We start from the raw sequence: 23,614 nt of genomic DNA, 5'->3' as shown, positions 1-23,614 counted from the left end.
GGCTCTTCCTAGGCCGCAGCAAACAGCAGTTCAGCCTTGAAAATGCAGAGCATCACTGTCTCTAAACACGTATTTGTATCATTCATCAAACAATTAACTTAAAGGAAATAATATAAGTGGATTTTCGCTTGCAGTTAATTTGGAGAGGAGAAAGCCATGTTTTAATTCGCTTCAACTGTAGGGTCAACTGAACTGAACTTTTTCAGTTGCTTAGAAAAATAAAAATAATTTCTCATTATATAAAATAAATGCAACACTGTTTCATGGCCAATGAGGTTACTCTTTTGAATGTGGGCCTGACTGAAGGCATTTGGAACTAGTCATATCACTATTAAAAATCAGCTATTCAGAAACAAATTCTAAAAAGACAGGAATTAGGGGGAAAGTTTTTAATAGATGAGACTTGGAAGCAAAGCAAGGCAATTGACTGGCTGTAGCTTAAGCGGTTGCCTTATTTGGTAAAACCTAGTTGGCTGTTTATCAGTAGACTTAGAAAAACCACGTTTACTAACACCATTCTAATAACTCATTCAGTCAAGAATCAAGAGATGCTAAAACTTTTGGGTGAAAGGTTTCCAGCACACTTACAGTTTTAGAGTATCAACACACAGATTACTTCGTTTCAAAAGCAACAACTTCCTTTATAATGGAGAAACCTGCCAGGCACCACCTTAACCAAGCGATCAGAATTAACATCTCCAATAATGGGACAAAACTGTCATCATGCTTCGTGGTGTGAGGCACTGAGAAGGCCAATAAATCATCTACACAGTACTCCTGACAAAATGTTTAACAGAATTGAATCGTGTGGAAACAGTCAGACAACAGCCCACATGGAAGCCTGGCCTGAAATATAAATGTCTCAAAGGACAAAAATCAAACAAACACAAATGGATTGTCTGCAAGTAACTTTCAAATAGTTTAAGGGGAGAGAATGAGGGGGTGCGGGTAGAGGAGAAAGAAAATGTGGTAAAATATCAGTGAATGGTGAATAAAGTCAAGTGTATATGGGTGTTTATTGTATTTTTCTTTAGGTTTGAATTTTTTTTGTTTTTTTTAACATCTTCATTGCAGTATAATTGCCTTACAATGGTGTGTTAGTTTCTGCTTTATAATTTAGGTTTGAATTTTAAAACTTGTTGGGGGTTAAAGAAGCAAGTCAATGTGATTTAATAAAGGGTGGGATTCTGTGCTAAATTTAAAAATTTAAGAAACATAACAACCAGAGACACCAGGCATGGTCCTGGGTTGGATATTTGTTAGGGCAAGCCAGCTTAATGACAGTTTTGGGTCTACTTGGGATACTCGATGTCAGATTAGAGGAGATGAATTCTTACCAAAATGAAAGGGTAGAAATTTTGACTGAAGAAAAGCAGGTTACCAAACAGTGTATGTACTACGACCTCATTTTGGTTTAAAAACTCTCTCTCTCTCTCCCTCTCTCTCTAGGCCCCAGCAAACAGCCGTTCAGCCTTGAAAATGCAGAGCATCACTGTCTCTGTCTCTGTCTCTGTCTCTGTCTCTGTCTCTCTCTCTCACACACACACACACACACACACACACACACCCCTCACACACGACTTCTGGAGGATGGGGATGTGATATAGTTTAGTTTTGCTTATCTGAATTTTCTCATTTTCTATTTAGTATTGCTTTCTGTAATAAACAAAAAGGTCAATTAAAACTGATGCACAAAAAGGTCCCAATAATGTTGGAACAACATACTTAATGCCTACTGCACAAAATGAAGCTTAATAATTATAACCAGTTCCAATACCAGTGCTTAGAACGTGGCAATAAGTATTTGAAATACAGAACTACGTGGAAATACAGAAACCATATGCATATCCAAATCCATTAATTCCTTTAATTTATATCATCTTATTTCTCCAAGAAAATAATTTTATACTTTATGTGAAACATTACAAACCTATGTCTACAAATTTCCACTTTACTATTTATTGGGTTTCATTTTGAAAGTGAAGCCTAGAAAGTTCGCTGAAACACTGTCCAAAGTACCACCCAAGTGAAGACCAGAGCCCGTGTGCAGAGCCGTTTGAACATGCCTTGTACTGTGCTAGAAATCAACCTAAAGTCCTTTTCCCCTTGCTTTTTCTTTTCTAACGTTACCAGACTTATGGATAATCACAGATAAAACCTGTGACCATCTGGGTCTCCTCTTCTGCAGAGAGGAAGGAAGGATACTGAGGAGGTGCTCTAACGCTACCCACGTACTTACAGGGCTGGGCAGGGCCTCGGCTTTGGTGACAGTGCGTAGTTGTCTCTGTAAGAGTTTTGAGAGCTTCAGCCAATTTTCATTTTTTTCTAACTGATATCAGCATCTAAGGTAGCATTAAAAAATAATAATAATAAAACCGAACTGAACATTTTTTTTTTTTTTTGGCCTCGCCACAAGGCTTGCAGGATCTCAGTTCCCCGACCAGGGATTGAACCCAGGCCATGCCAGAGAACGCTCGGACTCCTAACCACTAGGCAATGAGGGAACTCCCCGAACTGAACATTTTTTTTTTAATTAATTAATTTATTTATTTTTGGCTGCGTTGGGTCTTCGTTGCTGCCCGTGGGCTTTCTCTAGTTGCGGTGAGTGGGGGCTACTCTTCATTGCGGTACACGGTCTTCTCATTGCAGTGGCTTCTCTTGTTGTGGAGCACACGCTCTAGGAGCATGGGATTCAGTAGTTGTGGCACATGGGCTTCAGTGGTTGTGGCTTGCCGGCTCTAGAATGCAGGCTGAGTAGTTGTGGTGCACAGGCTTTAGTTGCTCCGCAGCATGTGGGCTCTTCCCGGACTAAGGCTGGAACCTATGTCTCCCGCACTGGCAGGCAGATTCTTAACCACTGCGCCAGCAGGGAAGGCCCCCAAACTGAACATTTTAGATAAAGAAGGTTTGAAGAAAAACCAACTTGATTACTTTCAAGTACGCTTCTTAAAGGGAACTTTTTCCTTTTCTTTTTTAAAAAAATCAATTTGAGAACCAAACACTGAACTCTAGTTAATAACACGCATGCTGAAGTGTTTAGCGGTGAAGCATACTGATGCCTGCAGCTTACTTTGAAATGCATAAAAGAGAAGTAAGACGGACTCATGAACAGATACAAGGATGGATAGTTGAAGAGATATGTGAGAAGGCAAGTATGGTAAAACATTAATTATTCAATCTAGATAAATATACGTCTAATCACTTTTCTTTCAACTTTTCATATCTTAAAATTTTTCATAAATAAATAAATTTGGGGGGAGAAGCTCCCCAGGTGATAAAAAAAATCACTTTGAAATACATATTTGTGACCAACTTTAGACTTTATAAACAATAAAGGAGGACTTCCCTGGTGGTGCAGTGGTTAAGAATTTGCCTACCAATGCAGGGGACATGGGTTCGATCCCTGGTCCGGGAAGACCCCACATGCCGCGGAGCAACTAAGCCCGTGCACCACAACTACTGAGCGTGCATGCCACAACTACTGAAACCTGCGTGGCTAGAGCCCATGCTCTGCCACATGAAAAGCCCCTACAATGAGAAGCCCACGCACTGCAAAGAAGAGTAGCCCCCGCTCGCCACAACAAGAGAAATCCCGTGCCCAGCAACGAAGACCCAATGCAGCCAAAAATAAATTAATTTTAAAAAAAGACCCAATGCAGCCAAAACTAAATAAATTTATTTAAAAAAATAATAAAGGAAAAATTACAACCCACGTTAAATACTGAAGCAAATATCCCAAGAGAAAGAAAAATTCAGACATATGTGATAGGCTGTCCAGAGTATCCAACCCTGACATTCCTTTCCTTCTGGGAACACTCTCTCCCCATTATTTTTTTAAAAGTATGTATAATCTTCTGAAATAAGAATATGCTGTTTATTTATTTCTTGTAAAAATAAAATACAGTGTGTGTGAAAAAAAATAGGCTGTAAGTTTCCATTTGTTCCTATTATAATCCAGTTTACACAGTTAAGTCTAAGGATTTCTTGAAGTTAAGTGCATTTTGATGAACTACTTTACAAATTTTCCCAATTATAAAAGCATACTCATCAGAGAACTTCCTGCAAACACTTCTAATGCAACACAAGAGATGTGACCTTCTTTTTTTTAAAGATGGATGATATCATTGGAAAAACACTAGAGGAAAAAAATCAAAGCCCAATAAATAATAAACTCTATTCTACTATAAATTTACTAGTAATGCACACATATAAAAATTAAATTTCCTGCCAGCAAGCAGGAGGTAAAAACACTCATTAACTAACCTCTCTAGAAACCATTAGAAAATGCAGAGACGTTTTGCTAACATAGTAGGAGAAAGTAGGTGTTATATACACACCATTTCCCCCATTTCCCCTCCATGCTCCTAAATCCGTGTTTCAATTTGAAACACCTTTTATAAAACTCTGGGATGACTGGAATGCTTACAGTCAAAACTCGGGAAACAAAGCTGAACACCTGCTAACTGGTATTACAAAACAACTGTTGATGGTTCCTTATAGCTTAGCAATATTCAGATGTTCTCTTTAGAGTGTTATATGGCTGAACCCATTAAAAAAGAAAAGTATTTAAGATCACAGGAAAATTTAAAATCCTAACTGGTCAACTGGTCTGCAGTCTCTTTTTACCTAAGTAATCCTAGGAGCTACTATTGTCAGAACAATCTTCCAGACTGGGCAAGGCCCCCGCTGGCCCAGATGGCACCTTTGTGCTTTGTGCACAAGGCTGGATAAACCCAACTCAGCCCTGATTTCCACTTGCCTTCTGTACCAGCTAGACCTGTACAGACCTTACAGAGAGGCCCTGTTTCCTAAAATACCCCTTTGATCACACCATGAAGCTAGCTGCCAAACATCCCTAAAGGCTCCAGGATCTAGGGGAGTGTCTTCTACACTACTAACCTGGCAGCCAAGGCTGTCTAAATTACATTCTAACATATAAGCCAACTTAAAAAAATTTTTTTTATCAGATATATGCATATGTATAACTGATTCACTTTGCTGTATACCTGAAACTAACACAACATTGTATATCAACTATACTGCAATAAAAATAAGCCAACTTTGATCGCACACTTGCACTTTAGAGGTCTGTAACCTGCCTCAAACCACGTGCGACCACGTGGCTACCCACTCAGCTGGGAACCCGCAGGTAGTGAAACTTAGATCCTTTTTTTCCAGCCTTGTTTCCTATGACTGGGCCAGGCGCTCGGCGTGCTGCAGCCCAAGTAGCAAGGCCTGCTCCGTCCGGTTCTGCATCTCCCATTTTGCTCGCCTGCCTCTGGGCTCTCCGGGATGGGGGGCGGGGGGGCGGCTTTCTGGTCTTGGCTAAATCCTTGTGATTTTTCGAGGCCTGTATCGTTTTCTACCTCGCCCGCCTGCCGGGCAAAGACTTTCCCAGGTGACCCCAGCCCGCACAATCTCTATCCCCATCCTCACCCCCCTCCTTCTCGGTCATTGTCTTCCCGGATGTGCCTCTTTCCGGCAAGAAGCAACGTGCATCCTAGGGCCTCCCTTGCGCTGCGGTTCTGTTTTTCAGTCTCCGGGCGAGGTGCTGGCTCGGAGAGTGCAGGGTCCGGGCACATGCTCCGCGGGCCTCAGCGAACCCTGTGGAGCCCAGAGGGTGGCTCTGCAGCCCTGGGCATGGTGTCCTGTGGTGTCCCTCCCTAACACCCCCCCACCCCTGCGCGCTCCTGAGCCGGCAGCTTGATGAAAGCAAGGGAAAAGAGGAAGGATGGAAACCCACACACCCAGCTAACTGACACTTCAGGGGGAGCTCCCGGCGATCTGGCCCGCCAGGCCCCGGGGCTAACCGCCGCTGGGGGGCGCGCGCTACTCACAGCAGAGGATACTCCACCAGGGCCTGGCGCGCGCCGCTGGCCGGCAGGGGCAATCCGACAGAGGCCCCGGAGGCCCCAGCCTTCCTTTGCCGGCTGCCCCATCGCTGCATGGAGACGCCCCTGGGAGAGTCGCGCACGTCAGAGAGGGCGCAGCCACCTCGTCTGCAAGGGAAAGCCAGGAGGCCCTGAGCATCACCCCCAGGGGCCCCTCTTCCAGGCGAAGCACACTAGATGCGGGAAACCAGCCAAACCTCCCTGGCCAAAGACCGCCAAACCTCACTGCCGCAGCGTTCCTGTACCGCCTCTCTTACCCGCACAACATTCCATCGAGTAGTTGATCCAAAACCCGCAAGGCCTATCAGTGGCCCAGGGCATGGCTGGCACCTGTGCCTGGGTGGGTTTGTTTGTAAGTACTTTAATTTCCTAAGTATTAGAATAAGAACTGGGTTCCCATTACGAAGCTATCATTTCCAATCACAGAGCCTTAGAGCTGGAAAGCAGAGGTCACCTGGTCCCCCCAGCTGGTTTACAGGGGAATAAACTGACTTCAAACATGGCTGTATGTGGGAAATGCAAAACGGTATAGCCACTTGGGAAGACAGTGGGGCAGTTTCTTGCAAAACCAAACACACTCTTACCATCTGATCCAGCAATTACGCTCCTTGGTTTTTCCCTAAATATTCTTGGTATTTACTCATAACCACATTTGGTATGAGTTGAAAACATGTCCACACAAGAACCCACACATGGAGGTTTATAGCAGCTTTACTCACAATTGCAAAAACTCGGAAGCAACCCAGATGTTCTTCATAGGTGAATGGATAAATAAACGATGGTATATCCAGGCAATAAAATATTATTCAGCACTAAAGACAAGCTAGCAAATCATGATGACATGGAGGAGCCTTTAACAAGTGCATATTACTAAGCGAAAGAAGCCAAACTGAAAAGGCTACATACTGTACAACTGCAACTCCACGGCATTCTGGAAAAAGCAAAACTGTGGAGACAATAAAAAGATCAGTGTTACGGGGGTAGGGAGGTGGGAGGGATGAACAGGCAGAGCTGAGAGGACGGTTTAGGACGGTGAAATACTCTGCATGATACTCTAGATACATGTCCTTATACATTTGTTCCAACCCACAGAATGTGTACACCACCAAGAGTGAACCAATGTAAATGAACCCACACCAATGTAAACTATGGACTTTGAGTGATAATGATGTCAGTGTAGGCTCATGGATGGTAACAAGTGTACGGCTCCGGTGTGGGACGCTGACAGTGGGAGAGGCTAGAGGGCATGTGTGGGGTTGGGGGGTATATAGGAACTATGCTTTCCACTCTTCCTTGCTGCGACCCTAAAACTGCTCTCAGAAATAAAGCCTATTTGTTACAAAATGGTAAACACAAAGTTTGTCTTTTTAAAAGAAAAATAAACTGCATGTACTCTCAAAGCATTAAAATTCTTTTTTTTTTTAAAGACGATTACGTTCATTTATTTTTGGGGCTGTGTTGGGTCTTCCTTTCTGTGCGAGGGCTTTCTCTAGTTGCAGCAAGCGGGGGCCGCTCTTCATCGCGGTGCGTGGGCCTCTCGAGTTGCGGAGCACAGGCTCCAGACGAGCTCCAGTAGTGTGGCTCACGGGCCTAATTGCTCCGCGGCCTGTGGGATCTTCCCAGACCAGGGCTCGAACCCGTGTCCCCTGCCTTGGCAGGCAGATTCTCAACCACTGCGCCACCAGGGAAGCCCTAAAATTCTTATTCTCCAAACATCGTAACTTTACAATTTGTAAATGCCACTTATGACAAGAAAAATTATTTAGACATGTCAACACCTACACTTAAGAGAAAAATTGCTGTATGTCTGATGTGGACAGCAATTCAAATTCTATTTCAGTGTAAAAAGCGGTTTTCTCATGGTTACTGTCATGCTTTAAAAAAAGAAAGAACATATATATCCTACGTGCCCACTCAAAGATAATGATTCAAAAGATCACCTGAGTACACCTGTAACGTATATTGTACATCAACTCTACTTCAATAAAAAATTTTTTTTAAATGTTGTAACATCACCTGACCATCATTTTGTCACTTTGTCAAGGTAAAGACTGGATAAAAGCAAGAATCAATGGGTGCTGGACTTCCCTGGTGGTGCAGTGGTTAAGAATCCGCCTGCCAATGCAGGGGACACGGGTTCGATCCCTGGTCCGGGAAGATCCCACATGCCACGGAGCAACTAAGCCCGTGCGCCACAACTACTGAGCCCACGTGCCGCAACTCCTGAAGCCCACGAGCCCTAGAGCCTTGCTCTGCAACAAGAGAAGCCACTGCACTGCAACAAAGAGTAGCCCCCGCTCGCCGCAACTAGGGAAAGTCCGCATGCAGCCACGAAGACCCAACTCAGCCGTAAATAAATAAATAAATAACAAAGAATCAATGGGTGCTAAATGGGGGAGGGGGGGAGTTGGGCTGGATACTTACATGCCTAATAGTCGAAAGGGTGGTAAAATCGGACAACAGCTCAACATCAACCTATGAGGGACAGATGGACATTGTGTACAATACCTTGAGAAGGAAACAATGTCATCTGCGGCTAAGAATGCACAACCTAAATTCAATTAGGGGAAAACAAACACAAAATAAGGAGTGTGGTAGAAATGGGAAGAGAACTATATGCTCTGAACATGACAATATCTAAAAGACAAAGGTTATACAGATGTTCCAGATTAAAAGAGGCTAAACAGATTATGACGTAATACCTGACCTGAGGATGGATCTTGCAATGCAAGGGGAGAATGATAAAAAGGACCTTATTAGATAACTGACAAGATTGAAAAAGGAATGGTAGATTATAAAATAAGTATTGTGATAATGTAAATATCTGACATTGATAATGGTACTATGATTACGAAAGGAAATATCTCTATTCTTAGGAAATACACACTGAAGCATCTAAGAGTGAAGGACCATGATGTACATAACCTTTCCTCAGATGATTCAGAAAGCTCCACATCTCATGCCTACATAAGACATAACAGGAACCTGTATGTTGGTTTTTTATTTTGTTTTGTTTTCCAACATAGAGCAAGAGAGTAAATAATGAAGCAAATGAGGCAAGTGTTAAGAAATGAATCTAGGTGAAGAGTACATGATGTGCCCTGTACCATTTTTATTTTTGCTACTTCCTCTAAGTTTGAAGTTATTGTTTTAAACAATCAATCAGAAGAATGAACAAGTACAGATGACTAATGAAAATATAGAGAACAACAAAAATGGAGAGGGTAATGATTCACCCTACCTGATTTTAGTGGCTCTTTGCCTCACATTATATACCATAAAACAAATTTTTATCAATGAATTAAATAACAGAAAAACTCTTCCCCTACCCCTCAAAGAAGAGACAGAATTCAGGTAGAAAGGAAGAAGATTAAAGACCAGAAGTGCTAGAGACAGACTGGTGTTTAAATTTCAGCTGCACCACCTACTAGCACTGGGCCCTTGGGCACATCTCTTGAAGTTTCAGTTCTTAGTGCCCTCACCTATAACATAGGTCCCCTCCACTACTAGCAAAGGCTAGTTAGGAGGGTAAAACATCAGCAGGCAGTCTAGAATAAAAATAAAACAAAAGCCATTAGAAAGGCTTTTTTTTTTTTTTTTGCTTCACTGTTTTCCTCAGAACAGAAATACTTCCTTTTAATTACGTTTTACCAATTCCAACGGTGATCTATATGAATTGTAGAAGATTTAAAAATACAGAAAATTGGGAATAACATCCATAAAGACTATGTCCAATGATAACGGCTATTAATATCTGTACTTCCTTCTGGATAAATTATCTAATAGTCTTCAAAACTATGACATACTGGTTGCATAATTTCTTTTTATGTCCCCTTGTTTTTAGACAATTTATGTTGGTCCAATTTTTCATTATCACACTCACATGTATAAAGTCACTGTCCAAACCCGGGAAGGAGTGTTTGAACAGAAGAGGGCAGTCTTGAGCAGCCTTCAGCTCTCCAGACCTGGCAGCCTTGAGACACTCCTAGACCTTCAGCACCACAAGACGCTGCAGAAACCCATCAATACATAAAGTTTAGGTGCTCTTTCAAGTTCTGTAAAGTCACATCGCACCTGTTTTTATCTCTTCGACTCCCAGCATAAACACTGCAAGGGGGAAAATGGGCATCTGAGTTAGCTCCCTATCTGCTCTCTTCTTCTTTATTTGCACCCAGATCTAGATCCTTTTCCCCGATTTTGGACCAAGTTAAGGTCACACGTAGATGAGCCCTACTTCCTGTCTGGAACTCCCTTCCTCCCCTTACCCTGCTTTCCCAGCCCAACTGTACACAGTACAGCAAAATCACCCCACATTTCCCAGGTTCCGGCTGAAGGCAGAGACTCCCAGACCATCATCCCTCCCACCCATGTTCCAGTTTGTGGTTAGCAGAGAGCTCTTTAAAGGTGTTTCTATGAGCTGTCTGCATGCAGATTCTAGGTGAGTTCAAAGATCTTAGCTTGGGGCTTTCCTGGTGGCGCAGTGGTTGAGAGTCCACCTGCCGGTGCAGGGGACGCGGGTTCGTGCCCCGGTCCGGGAAGATCCCACATGCCGCGGAGCGGCTGGGCCCCTGAGCCATGGCCGCTGAGCCTGCGCGTCCGGAGCCTGTGCTCCTCAACGGGAGAGGCCACAACAGTGAGAGGCCTGCGTACCGCAAAAAAAAAAAAAAAAAAAGATCTTAGCTTGGTGAGCAAACAAGGAGGCTGTTAAATGCATAAAAGAACAGCTAAATAAATAAATATCAGTGTAAAAATGTAACAATGCAGCTTACAATCCACGAAATTATAATCAACTTATCAAAAAAAAAAGAAAAAGAAAAAAGAACAGCCAAAAAATGTGGGGTGGCAGGGAGGAGCGGACCACACCAGCAGGTTCAGCTGTTGGGAGTGGAAGAAGCAGGTGAGTGACAGGAAGCAGATAATAATGGTGGAGACGGCTTTCAGGGAAGATAGTCCAGTGTTCACCTGTTTGGACTTAGCATAGCAGAACCTACTCACAACCACACTTACAAGCACTTCATTAATACATTTACTTTTTTTTTTTTTTTTTTTTTTTGCGGTACGCGGGCCTCTCACTGTTGTGGCCTCTCCCGTTGTGGAGCACAGGCTCCGGACGTGCAGGCTCAGCGGCCATGGCTCATGGGCCCAGCTGCTCCGTGGCATGTGGGACCTTCCCGGACCGGGGCACGAACCCGTGCCCCCTGAATTGGCAGGCAGACTCTCAACCACTGCGCCACCAGGGAAGCCCACATTTACTTTTAAATGACTTCAAAACCTCCTCTGCTCTACTCTGACACATCAGCTCCCTATGGAATTGCTGTCTGCCTTAGATTTGTCCAATGGATAGGAAGAGGAAAATCAAAAAGCTTGATCACCTAAGCATCACTGATTTGGGGATGCACTTTCTTGGCATCCAAAAAGCCCTTCCACAAAATAACTGGTTTAGGGTGGGCCTTTCTGATACAATGTATAATTATCCCTCATGCGGGGCTTTGAATTATCCAGCCATTTTGCAGAACGCTGCTATTCATCCTGCAAGTTTCTCAAATACCCATAAAGTCCAAACACAGTGCTCCCATACTCAGTGATGCTGCGGTTTACCTAGAAACTCCACATTCTCCCCAGGCATCCAAGATGGCCAAAAGGTTGGGAAAGGGAGTCGGTCAATGTGTCAACTGGGAAAGCTCTAGGGGGTGGAACCAGCAAATGCTTCATCTTCATGCAGTCCTGCTCGTCACTGGTCCTCTCCCCGCCCCACAGACACTCCAAAGGGCGAGAAAATACTACAGTTCTTGCAAGGATCCCCACACTCATCTGCAGCACCCTAAACGTAGTCTCACCTGGACACGTGATTTGTGTCAACATGGTTTTCCACTATAACTGTTAGTGGCATCAACATCGTTAAGTCTTGCTTCGTAAATAAACATCAACATAGAAACCAAATATTTCTAGTCCCTTTTTCTGGGAGGAGATTCTAGTCATATGCCTTTGTGAGTGAGCGTTACTATGTTGGAAACATTACTTGGAAAAGAAAAAGATGATTTAAAAATGACATAGGAAGTGCTTTCACTCACTTAATTTTCTGCATATGCCCCAGAAGGAGCCTCTTTAGCATGGACATACAGCTTTAGAGATGCAGAAAAGATAAAGGCGAGTGATGGGTGAAGCGATGGTGTAGCTTCTGAAGTTTTAGCAAAGACTTTGAATAAGCTTTCTGTTTGTCTTTCTGTTTTTCTAAGACAAATGAAAGGTCTCCTTTTCTTTTCTTTTTTTAGCCACACTACGCCGCTTGTGGGATCTTAGTTCCCCAACCAGGGATTGAACCCTGGCCCCCCCGGCAGTGGAAGTGCGGAGTCTTAACCACTGGACTGCCAGGGAAGTCCCAAAAGGTCTCCTTAAAGAAAAAAGGGTGGAAAGTGAAACGGAGAAGAAAAGTGACAGCTGGTAGTACATACTTTCTGCCCCTATATTTTTACTTTTAAAAGTATAAACTATCCTCAGGTACTACGTAATAGGAAAACTTATAGCATATCTGTAATAGTAATAACCTATGAGTTGTTTAATATTTTGAACAGCTTAACAAGCCCTTCCAAGGCTGAAAAAACCTACAGAACATTAATGAAGTCAAATAAATGTGAAAATATACGAATAGTTATATCTTCAGTAATGTCGAAAGAAACCAAAACTTGAAAGCATTTCATGGACAGAAATTCCACTTTGGAAGAGAATTGTCAAAGCTTTTCCTTTTTCGGTGTTATGGTCTACTAAACTATGCTTATCTGCAGATAAATGTCCAGTCAATCCCAATTTATAAAATCAAGCACAAGAGATCTATGAGTATGGGCAAATATACATTTTCCCTGTGAACAATTTCATAATCCTCCACCTCCCAAGGCCCAAAGGGTCCATGATCACAAGAGGTTAAAGGTCCTGTACTGAACCCTGCTTCCCGTGCAGACACCCTGCTCCCAAGCTCCACAAAATGCAACAACCATTTGTGGGTCCAAAAGCTGCAAGATCAGCATTCTTTTCTCACCCTTCCAAATACTCAGCGATTAAGAGATAAAAGTATGACTTGTTTTCTTTTACTTTAGAGGTTTAAAAGAAAAAAAAACTTTTAAGGAATATGTCACATTATAGATTACAAAATGTTAATGTTTTTATCCAAACAGATATATTTGTCAGATAAAAAGTGCAATATTGTAAACAGCTATAACATTGATTTTTTTTTCCATTTAATATAACCCATGCTCTCCGTTCCCCACGCAAATTGGGGCTGCTTGCTGTGACATCTGGAACTGGTTAACTTTCCCCCGTGATTTGCAGCATTGCCCTGAAATTTTTCCAGGAATTCTCCACATTCTAAATCCATCTCTATATCTTACATACCCAACCAACTATTCTCATTCTAATGCTGATCAACCACGAAACCTCCAAGGGGAGATGTGTAACTGGGGTTGAAACTCAGAGAAGCAAAACCCCACACAGGAGCATACAGGTGATGCTCATCATTGGCCCTGGCCTTGATAGTGACGTCCCATGGTCCCTTATACACCTGGGCAGGCATGTAAAAATGTGGGCACCACGAAATCAATATCAGCATCCGTTACACAACAAGAAAGAGGTCCTTTACAAGCTACTCTACAGCTGTGATTCTTAGTAGCTGTGGAACACCAAGAGAAACTTAGTTTTCATGTGAAAAAGGGGGTTAAAAAACCACTTTTTGCAGGATTTTTGTGGGAAATCATGATAATGGCCACCTTAGAGTGGGCACTCGGTACACGGCAGTTACTGGGCCAGAGTTGTGAGGGTATTAATTTCAGGTTTCACAAATCCCTTGATAACTAGTCTGCCTGCACGGCAGAGAGAAGCAGCCATGTGGGGGGGATTTTTTTAATCTTGTAAAGTGATTTGCATAAAGAAGTGCATTATCAATCATCTAGAACTTTTGTGGATATTGGAGGATTCTTTCTTCCCAGTTTACTTTAGAGATAAAGAATACTGTTGTCCTAATTCCTCATGATAACTCTATATTTTGTCTCAATACTGTGTGTGAGTTAGGGAAAACAGGAAAGATATTTTCCTAATTCAAAAAGGTGGTGTTTTTTTGCTGGCATGCCACTGATACATGGGTGGGGAAGGGATACCTCTTTCATCATCGTGTCCAATTACTTACTTTCTAGTTTTTAAACTAAGCTACTGCTAACATGATGTGAGGGAAAGACTTCAGGAAAGGCAACAGAATGTGATGTGCATAATAAATCATCTCCTACTTGAAGGTCTGCTGTATTCACTCCAGGGGGTTGTGCGCACAGGGTCTGAGGAGGGGAGAATAATGGTCAGTATTAGGTGACAGCTTTCCCCTGCTTTACAAAATGAAAACTCATTCCTAAGCAGTTCTACAAAAATGTCATCAATCCTGCTCCCTTCCTATTAATTGTGAAACTGAAACACATTCTCACATAAGGCAGTCCTACTAAAGCAGCTGAGAATAACTTTCTCCTATATTATTTATTTATTTATTTTAAAAATATTTTTATTTATTTATTTACGCTACTCTGGATCTAAGGGATGGAACCCAGGCCCCCTGCATTGGCAGTGCGGGGTCTTAACCACTGAACTGTCAGGAAGTCCCTCTCCTACATTATTTAAATGAGCAATCCCAAAGTTACAAAAAAACCTTTGCTATTCAATTAATCCTGAATGCCAGTTTTAAAAGCCTTCATTGCTTTTCAAGATTCTGACCAGTTATTTAAAGACTATTGATTATAAATCTTCCTCATCAGAATAACTTGCCGAGGGAAAAAAAAAAAGATGGTTGAAACTCCTTTTTAATTTTTACTTCTTCCATTATGAAATGTTTATTTGCTGTAAACTTTTTGGAGTTTGAGATTTTCTGCACACTTTCTTTTTACCAGGAAAAAACACAATATTTTGCCACATCCTTCATATCAACATTGTAATAAAGCTCAGAAAGCAATTGATCCAATTATTTAAAGCTGCCTTAAAAATTAGACAGCCCTTGCAACTGTTTCCATTCATTGAGCATCCCATTAGGATTATCTGAACCAATTTTTTAAAGCCCCCAAGTATCCCAAGTTTGTTAACTCAACTTCTGCTTAAAAAGGACCACCTTCCTTTCCCATAGGAAACTGAGCATGTGCTAAACTCATCAAATAGTGAATATAATAAAGATCATACTGTACACAAAAAGCACCCAGAAAAAGTCATGACCATAGAAGCCCCACCCCAAGCTGTGACATCGCACAAACCACACTCCCAGGCAGGCTATCTCAGGGCTGAGCATTTATATATCTCATTCATAGAAAAATTAATGATCTGGGAAAAAAATGAATTTTGTGTTTTTAATTTTTAAGTTTTGTTTAGTCTAATAATACTTTCTAGGTATCATGTAAATTTTCACGCTAGGTACAGGGTAGAAAGGCAAGTTGAGTTAACTTGGGGAAGGAATTTTAAGGAAATTTCAAAGTAAACAAGCTCATCTATAGGAAGTGAGAGATAAGGAGAAAAATTTTAAGTCCTAGAAATTCTATACTGCCCTTTTAAGAAAACATGTATTTGGAGAACAAAGATCTCAAATATTTAGAGAAGAGCTGCTCTTATAAACCTATATTAGCAAATGGAGCTTAATTCTGATGGGGGCAAAGGCAGAAAGGAGGAGAAAACAGGCAGGTTCCTAAGGATTCCAGGCGACAGTACATCAGTGTGAGAAGATCAAATGACAAGCAAGAGGGGCTCTGAGTACGTTCCACAAGTTTGATGTCTGTAACTTATTTGCTAGAGGTAGGTATTAAATATTATCATTCACACTCAACAGCCAGATTTCTAGAAAGCAAGCTTAAGAAAAATCCTTTTTTTTTTTTTTTTTTTTTTGGTACGCGGGCCTCTCACTGTTGTGGCCTCTCCTGTTGTGGAGCACAGGCTCTGGACGCACAGGCTCAGCAGCCATGGCTCACGGGCCCAGCCGCTCCGTGGCATGTGGGATCTTCCCGGACCGGGGCACGCACCCATGTCCCCTGCATCGGCAGGCGGACTCTCAACCTCTGTGCCACGAGGGAAGCTCAAGAAACATACATTTTTATTATTCACTGCCCAAACACTGTTGCCTGTTAGTCACCAATTTTACAGTAACTATGGCTTTAAGAGAACCACCACACAGGCCTTTCTCACCTTCTGAGATGGGCCACACTCTGTCCTGTGGAGCGTGTTTCTCTCTAAATAAATCCACTTCTTACCTATCACCTTGTCTCTCACTGAATTCTTTCTGCGATGAGGCATCAAGAATCTGAGCTTCATTAAGCCCTGAAACCAGGCAAGACTGCAGCCTCCAGGACCTTCCCTGAGTTCCAAAGGGTGCATTTGAACAGCTGCTAATCAGAGCAGCCAAGAAACCATCTGAGGCCAGACTGAAGGAACCAGAGAAGCTCCTCAAGATTAGGAGACCAACCACCTGAGACCCCGCGCACACTCTCATCTTGTCAGCAGCCCCGCCCCTGAAGTATCCTTATAAAGCTCCTCATCAAATTCTGTCCCGGGTTGGGACACAGTTTTTCAAGGCAAGACCTGATGTGTCCCCTTTCGCCGGCCAAAGCAATAAAGCTATCCCTTTCTACTTCCCCCCGCCTAAAAAAAAAAAAAAAACCTGCCACACAAACCAGAGCTAACATTTTCATCCCCTAAATGGCCAAGTGTACCTTCATTGCCAGTTCTTAATAAACAGGTCAAAATGTCAAATACTGCAATTTCTCAACAACAGGAATTTACCTTTTTTTAATGACTATAGCAAGGAATTAGGCTTTCACAACCTCTTTTCAAATTCACCCCAATCTAACATGCATCTGTTGGGGTGGGGCTGTCGTTCCCCTCCACCAGAGGAAAAGGTGCAACCCCTCACAAAATGCATTCCAGGTCTCCCCGGGCCCGGGTCAGGAAGATTCCTGCAGAGGCAAAAAGAAAACGTTGGGTTTGCTTGGTGCCTGCTGAGCCAAAAAAATGATCTTCTGATCAAAAAGTCAGCACAGTGAGAGCGTTAAACGCCCATCAGGATGTCCAGCCGCTGCCCTGCGGCCCCCGACCCGCCCGTGTCCAAATGCAGGTTCCTCCACCTGCCCCGGAGGCAGGACACAGCTGACCCGGCTTCCGCCTTACCTGTGTTGGTGATGATCCCGATCAGCATCTTGGACGGCGCACTCCGAGCGGGGAGAGCGGCCGCCCTCGGCCTCTTCGGGCGGTTGGCTGGGGCCGCACGGGGTCTTGCCGTTGCCCCGCCCCCCACCCCCACCCCCCGACAGTCTACGCTGTGATCCGCAAGAACGAAGCGCCAGGCCACCCTCGGAAGATCAGGGAGAGCCAGAGGTGCCTGCGGAGCTGCAGCCAGAAGCGGACTGAGGCTGCATTTCCCTGGCTAATTATGCGAGGACTCACCCCCTCATCCGGGCCGGCGGGCTGGGGGCCCGGGGCTGGCCCACCCTCCCTGCGCTCCGGGACTGGGCTCGGCGCTCTCCAGTCATGTGTTTCGTTTTAAAGGAAAGGAGCCCTCCCTGTAGCTGGCCTCTGTTCATGGTCAGTAAGGCTCTGCAGAGAGACCCAGGGAGGGTTTCCGAGTTGCTGGGGTGAATAAGACCAGAGTCAGCGGCATTTTATCTAAACGGTTACTTCATTCCTGGCACCGATTTAATTCTGTCTCTTAGCTCTTAATCTTACTTAAAGGAAATAACCACACAGATATTAAATCCCACTGCCATTAAAAAAAAAAAAAGACTGTGTTCCGTACACTTATGCTTGTTTAGAGGCTGATGAGGTGCAAAAATGCTGTTTCCTTTTTAGTACCTATAGCTTTTTATATTTTCACCACCTGCTTCTCACACAGGCACACACTCTGCACTGATCTGGGGTTGGCAACCCTCAGCTGTCCTGTTTCCTGAACTCTCTGAGAAGGGCTGTTACAAGGCGAACATGTGTCTTCAACACTTGGTCCAGGCACCTTTTTCAAAGTCCAAATACATGAGCATTACGTCGGTTCCCCGCCCCTCCCCGCCCCCCTCCAAGCCATGGTAGAAGTTAGTTAAACTTTCAGATCAAACTACGCCGTATTCCAATTTAGAGACACTACGGCATCTCTAACATACAGGCACACAGCATGACAATCAGTGAGAGCTGACATTTAAAGTTCAGAAATTTTCAAGCAGTCCTAAATTTGTAAAATATTTTTTGCACTGAAACTTCAGATTTGTTCTATATAAAGGCACAGGATAAGTGATAAGTTGGGGGGGTTCTTACGATTTTGACACACTATTTCCATTTAGGCCCTCCTGGATTTGTTTCTTTTTTCATCCTTTTTCTCTTTATCTCTTCATGCCTTGCCTGTCTGACCCCATTAGCACAGGCTCTCCCCCTAAGTAAACAAAAGAAAGGTTTACTATTGCTTTTTTTCTTCAGGCAGTGAAAATTTTGTTCATCATTGCTCGGGGGCAGGGAGGAAGGTGGGGGGCTTGGAGTGGACCAGAGTGGGCACAGGAAAGAGGAGGGGAGAGGGGAACAGAATTATCTAGAAAGGCTAAAAAGTGCTTCCCTGGTGGCGCAGTGGTTAGTAATCCGCCTGCCAATGCAGGGGACACGGGTTCAAGCCCTGGTCCGGGAAGACCCCCCCATGCTGTGGAGCAACTAAGCCCGTGCGCAACAACTACTGAGCCTGCACTCTAGAGCCCGCGAGCCACACTACTCCCACGTGCCACAACTACTGAAGCCCGTGGGCCTAGAGCCCATGCTCCGCAACAAGAGAAGCCACCGCAATGAGAAGCCTGTGCACCGCAACGAAGAATAGTCCCCACTTGCTGCAACTAGAAAAGGCCCGCGTGCAGCAATGAAGACCCAACGCGGCCAAGAATTTTAAAAAAAGGAAAAAGAAAAGAAAATGCTAATGAGGACAGACGTGTTGGCTGGCATGGCACGTAGTTGCTCCCTCTGGCCACCAGGGGGCGCTACGCACCCTATCAGGCCTACACCGAGCAAGGTTAAGGCGGCACCGTTCCTGGCAAACAGACCTTGTTACAGAAATCAGTTCAGCCTCCATAGATTGGATTTCCCTCATGTTCCGGCGAACACCCTGCCTGGCCATACGTCCAAGTGGGAACAGGGAGTGATGCGCCTTGTCCTGAGGCCTGGGAGCTGATTCCCAGAGTGAGCCACTTAGCAGTTTCCTAACCTTTATCTTCCCTAGCAGAGCCTTCACTTTGGTTCACAAATTGCTTCAATTACAGTGAGGGTCTGGTGTGTGTGAAACGTTGCTGATGCTAATGGTCCCTGTGCAGTCCATAGAGTTAAGGGGTCCGGGCAGCTCCACGCTCCTCTCTGCCGCCACCCCACCCCCAACCCTCGAGAGTCCTAGCTGTGCAAATCATGGATAAAGCCGACCCTGAAGGCTGCATTTAATGTAGACCACTCTACATTAAATGAGTGGTCTACAGCCTTCCCAAGCGTGTGTATCGGCCTGGGCTACCTCCGGGATCTGACCTCCCAGCTCTGCATCATTTCTCAGCATCAGCAGTTGGGGATCACAGATGGCTATCATCCGATGCCGCCTGAAATACACATATTCAAGTTCTGGGTGCATCTGTTGATTCTCACCTTGCTTGGCTGTGCCACCAGCTCCTTTCCTTTCTAAAAAGTCCAAATTCTAACAATAGGACAGGCATCAGCTGTTCGCCTGAGGTGAATGGAAGAAACATCACTAGTTACAAATGCAAGGTCCAGGGCTTCCCTGGTGGCGCAGTGGTTAAGAATCTGCCTGCCGATGCAGGGGACATGGGTTCGAGCCCTGGTCCCGGAAGATCACACGTGCCGCGGAGCAACTAAGCCCGTGCGCCACAACGACTGAGCCTGCATACCCAGACCCTGTGAGCTACAACTACTGAAGCCCGCACACCTAGAGCCCATGCTCTGCAACAAGAGAAGCCACTGCAGTGAGAAGCCCGCGCACCGCAATGAAGAGTAGCCCCCGCTTGCCACAATGAAGAGTAGTCCCCGCTCGCTGCAACTCGAGAAAGCCCGTGTGCAGAAACGAAGACCCAACGCAGCCAAAAATAAATAAATAAAAAATAAAATTAAGCAACAACAGCATTTAAAAAGGTAAATGTATCGTTATTCAGCTTTGGTGCGTAAACTTTCTGTTTCTTTTCAAGACATTGGTGAAGACAGTGACACAGCCCGTTTGATATTCTTGGAGTGGTGGTTTAAACCAGGAGGCCGAGCAAGGGATCACGTGGCAAGCTGTTGCCTCCCTTAGCAGACAGTCCTCCTTTGACCTCCATCCACCTTGAAGAGTAATCAAGGACAGGCCATGTGGCACGGCTGCCTGATAAGCCGCTGTGTGTCTTGGATTTACAAAGAAAGGTCATCAATCAGGCTAAAAGCTGGAGTAAAGATCAGACTTGAGGTCAGTGGTACAATGCAGGCAACTTTCTTTGGCTTACTACTTTCATTCCCTATTTGCTTGTTTTTGTTACATCAGAATTTTTAGAGGAAGACGTCATCACCCAAAGCAAAAATGATGGGAAAATGTTTACCAATATCATCAATGGGTGGATGACAAAAAACGTGTTTTCCCAAAACTTCATGGTTCATTCAACAAATATTTACCAAGTTCTTGCTCCATGTTAATTATGCTAAGCCCCTAGGGATACAATTGGATACTGTCCTTGACCTCGGGGAGCTCAGTCTTGGGTGGTAGACACACCCAAAGGAAGAAGTAGGCACGCTCCAGTTTAACCCACCGCAGGTAACATCTCTGCTAGCCTCTAAAAGGATGGGGGATGTGAGGGGATAGCCCTACCTGAGGCCCAGAGGAAGGCAGTCCCACAGAGGGAAGACCATGCGGAAAGGCATGACGGAACACGACATTTAGGGAATATAAGTGAGTTCTTTATAGCTACAGGCTCAGAGTCTACTTGGGGAGACCAGGAGAAGGGGGGGACAGAGGTGATAACTGGAAATGAGACAAGAAAGATTACACTGAAGGCCAGATCATGAAGGGCTTTGAATGACATCTTAAGAACTTTGTAACAAATAACCCAATTAAATAATGGATCAGGAATTCCTCAGTGGTCCAGTGGTTAGGACTCAGTGCTTTCACTGCCGTGGCCCGGGTTCAATCCCTGGTCAGGGAATTAAGATCCCACAAGCTGTGCGGCGTGGCCAAAAAAAAGAAAGGATGAAGGATCTGAGTTGATGTTCCTCTAAGGTAGGTAACACAAATGACTGATGAGCAAGTGAAAAGATGCTCCACATCGTGAGCCATTAGGGAAATGCAAATCAAACCCCACAATGAGATATCAATTCACACTCACTAGGAAGGCTGTAATCAAAAAGACAGATAATATAACAAAGAAAGGAGAAACTGGACCCTCATACGTTGGTAGTGGGAATGTAAAAGGTGCAGCTGCTTTGGAAAACAGTCTGGCAATTCCTCAAAATGTTAAACATAGATTTACCGTATGACCCAGCAATTCTACTCCTAGATATATACCCAAGAAAAGTGAAAACCTATGTCCACACAAAAACTTGTACAAGAATATTGGCAGCAGCATTATTTATAGCAGGCATAAAAGTAGAAGCAACCCATCAACTAATCATGGAAGATGACCCATCCGTCAGCTAATGCATGGAAGAATAAAATCTGGTTTATCTTTCCAATGGAACATTATTCAGTAACAAAAAGAAATGAACTATTTGTACATGTTATAACATGGAGAACCACTGAAAAAATATTGCTAAGTGAAAGAAGCTAGTCACAAAAGAGCACACAGTGTCATATTATTTAATTCCATTAGGAACAGGCAAATCTATAAAGACATAAAGTGGACTAGTGGTTACTCAGAACCAAAGAGTTGGAAAGACTGCTAACAGGTAAGGGGGTTCTTTACGAGGAAATGAAAATGTGCTAAAATTGATTGTGGTGATGGTGGTACAATTCTGTGAATATACTAAAAACCACTGACATGTATACTTTTTTTTTTTTTTTTTTTTGGCTGCATTGGGTCTTCATTGCTGCATGCAGGCTTTTTCTAGTTGCGGCGAGTGAGGGTTACTCTTCGATGCGGTGCACAGGCTTCTCATTGTGGTGGCTTCTCTTGTTGTGAAGCACGGGCTCTAGGTGTGCAGGCGTCAGTAGTTGTGACATGTGGGCTCAATAGTTGTGGCTTGCAGGCTCAGTAGTTGTGGCACACGGGCTTAGCTGCTCCGCGCCATGTGGGATCGTCCCGGACCAGGGCTCGAACCCCTGTCCCCTGCATTGGCAGGCGGATTCTTAACCACGTGCCACCAGGGAAGTCCCAGACATTATACTTTAAATGGATCAATTGCATGGTATGTGAATATTTCATTAAAGCTGTTTTTTTAAGAAAAAAAAGAATTTTGTATGAGTTCTGGAGGCTGCAGGGAACCACTGGAGGTTTTAGAGCAGAGCTGGTGGCACAAACTTTGAACTGTGATTTAGAAAAAGTAACCAGGCAGTAATGACAAGGAGGAAGATGCTCTAGAAATAAAATTGATGGAAACCGTGGTGACCAAGGAGAGGAAGGAGTCAAAAGTTACATCACCCACTGTTGGATGAAAGAAGGCAGCAGCAGCCACGTGCATCTCTGAGATCATCGGAATGGTATGAGGCAGGTGAAGTCAAAGGTCTGGAACCCTGAGGAAGAGGAATCTGAAGAAGGGATCTGAGAACGGACAGAGGTTAGCGGCCATCAAGGAGAAAATGGCATCAGAAGCCCAGAGTGCAGAGGATTAGGAGATGGAAATAGTGGAAACATCGGACACAACTCACAGACTGGTGACTCAGGATGAGAGCTGAGGAAGCCTCGCAGTCAGGGGAGGCTGGACTAGTGGACCAAACGCTGCAGTAAAGACAAGGACCAAGACACCAGGATCAGCACTGACACTATGTTCATTAACTTCTTCTAAGGAGGCGTGAGTATTTAACCCAAAATTGAGCATCATCGGGAACTGTTGACTTGGACTCACGCCAAATCCAGCCCCCATCCATCACCCTATCCTTCCGTTTTCTTTTCACCCCCGTTTTACACTCGGAGGAAGATAAACCCAAACCCAGCGAGGTCACTTTTCCTCTGGTTGGAAAGGGCAGGTGAGATCTAAAGGAGCATCTATGCACTGTTACTCCTTTAAAATGCTTCAGAGATAATCGTAGGTTGAGTTAGAAGCTGCTGCAAACTAATAACCATGAAGAAGATGAATATATACACTGAATTAAATGCACTGGGCAGGTTCTCCTGGGCTCAGTGTATTTTCAAGTCTCTGCTGCTCTGCTATGAACACAGACAAATACCAGCTAATTGGATTTTACGGTCCAGTTGAGTTGGACATGTTTGTGTAGACATGGTTATTTTGATTCAAAATCCTCAAGACAAATAATCTGAAGACTAGCTCCTCAAAGGGACTATTGTAATACAATAGAAAAGCTAAGGGGGATTTAAAAGTCACTTAACAAGATAATTTATCCAAAAAAAAGAAAAAAGGAAAAAAAACCAGTCAAGGGGAAAATTATTTAAAAACTCAATCCAAGTAATAAAAATGACGCAGAATAAGTTTATTTCTCCTCTTACTGAGTTCACTTGTTTTTATATTTTTTGCTTTGGCAGTTCTGCTTTTATTAGCTATACCAAATGAAAGTATAGATTTATGTATGAAAA

At 43.9% G+C, this 23,614-nt stretch overlaps 1 protein-coding gene across 2 annotated transcripts in view; it reads right to left on the bottom strand.

The window, feature by feature from the left end:
• Positions 1–23,614, bottom strand: part of AKAP12 (A-kinase anchoring protein 12) — a 101,367-nt gene that overhangs the window by 7,913 nt on the left and 69,840 nt on the right. The window contains exon 1 of one of the 2 annotated variants that reach the window (XM_081251152.1): positions 17,058–17,160. The exons of the other annotated variant lie outside the window; for it this stretch is intronic. Within the exon in view, the coding sequence (XP_081107278.1) occupies positions 17,058–17,085 (28 nt within the window). The 5' untranslated portion in view covers positions 17,086–17,160. Of the gene's footprint in view, positions 1–17,057; positions 17,161–23,614 lie in introns of those variants that run through there. 2 annotated transcript variants of the gene reach the window in all.

The sequence above is a fragment of the Mesoplodon bidens genome (assembly GCF_964165515.1).
Source record: "Mesoplodon bidens genome assembly, chromosome: 12".
In the NCBI taxonomy this organism is placed as follows: Eukaryota; Metazoa; Chordata; class Mammalia; order Artiodactyla; family Ziphiidae; genus Mesoplodon; species Mesoplodon bidens.
Note: the sequence above shows the minus strand (reverse complement) of the source record. Positions and strands in the feature narration are given on the sequence as shown.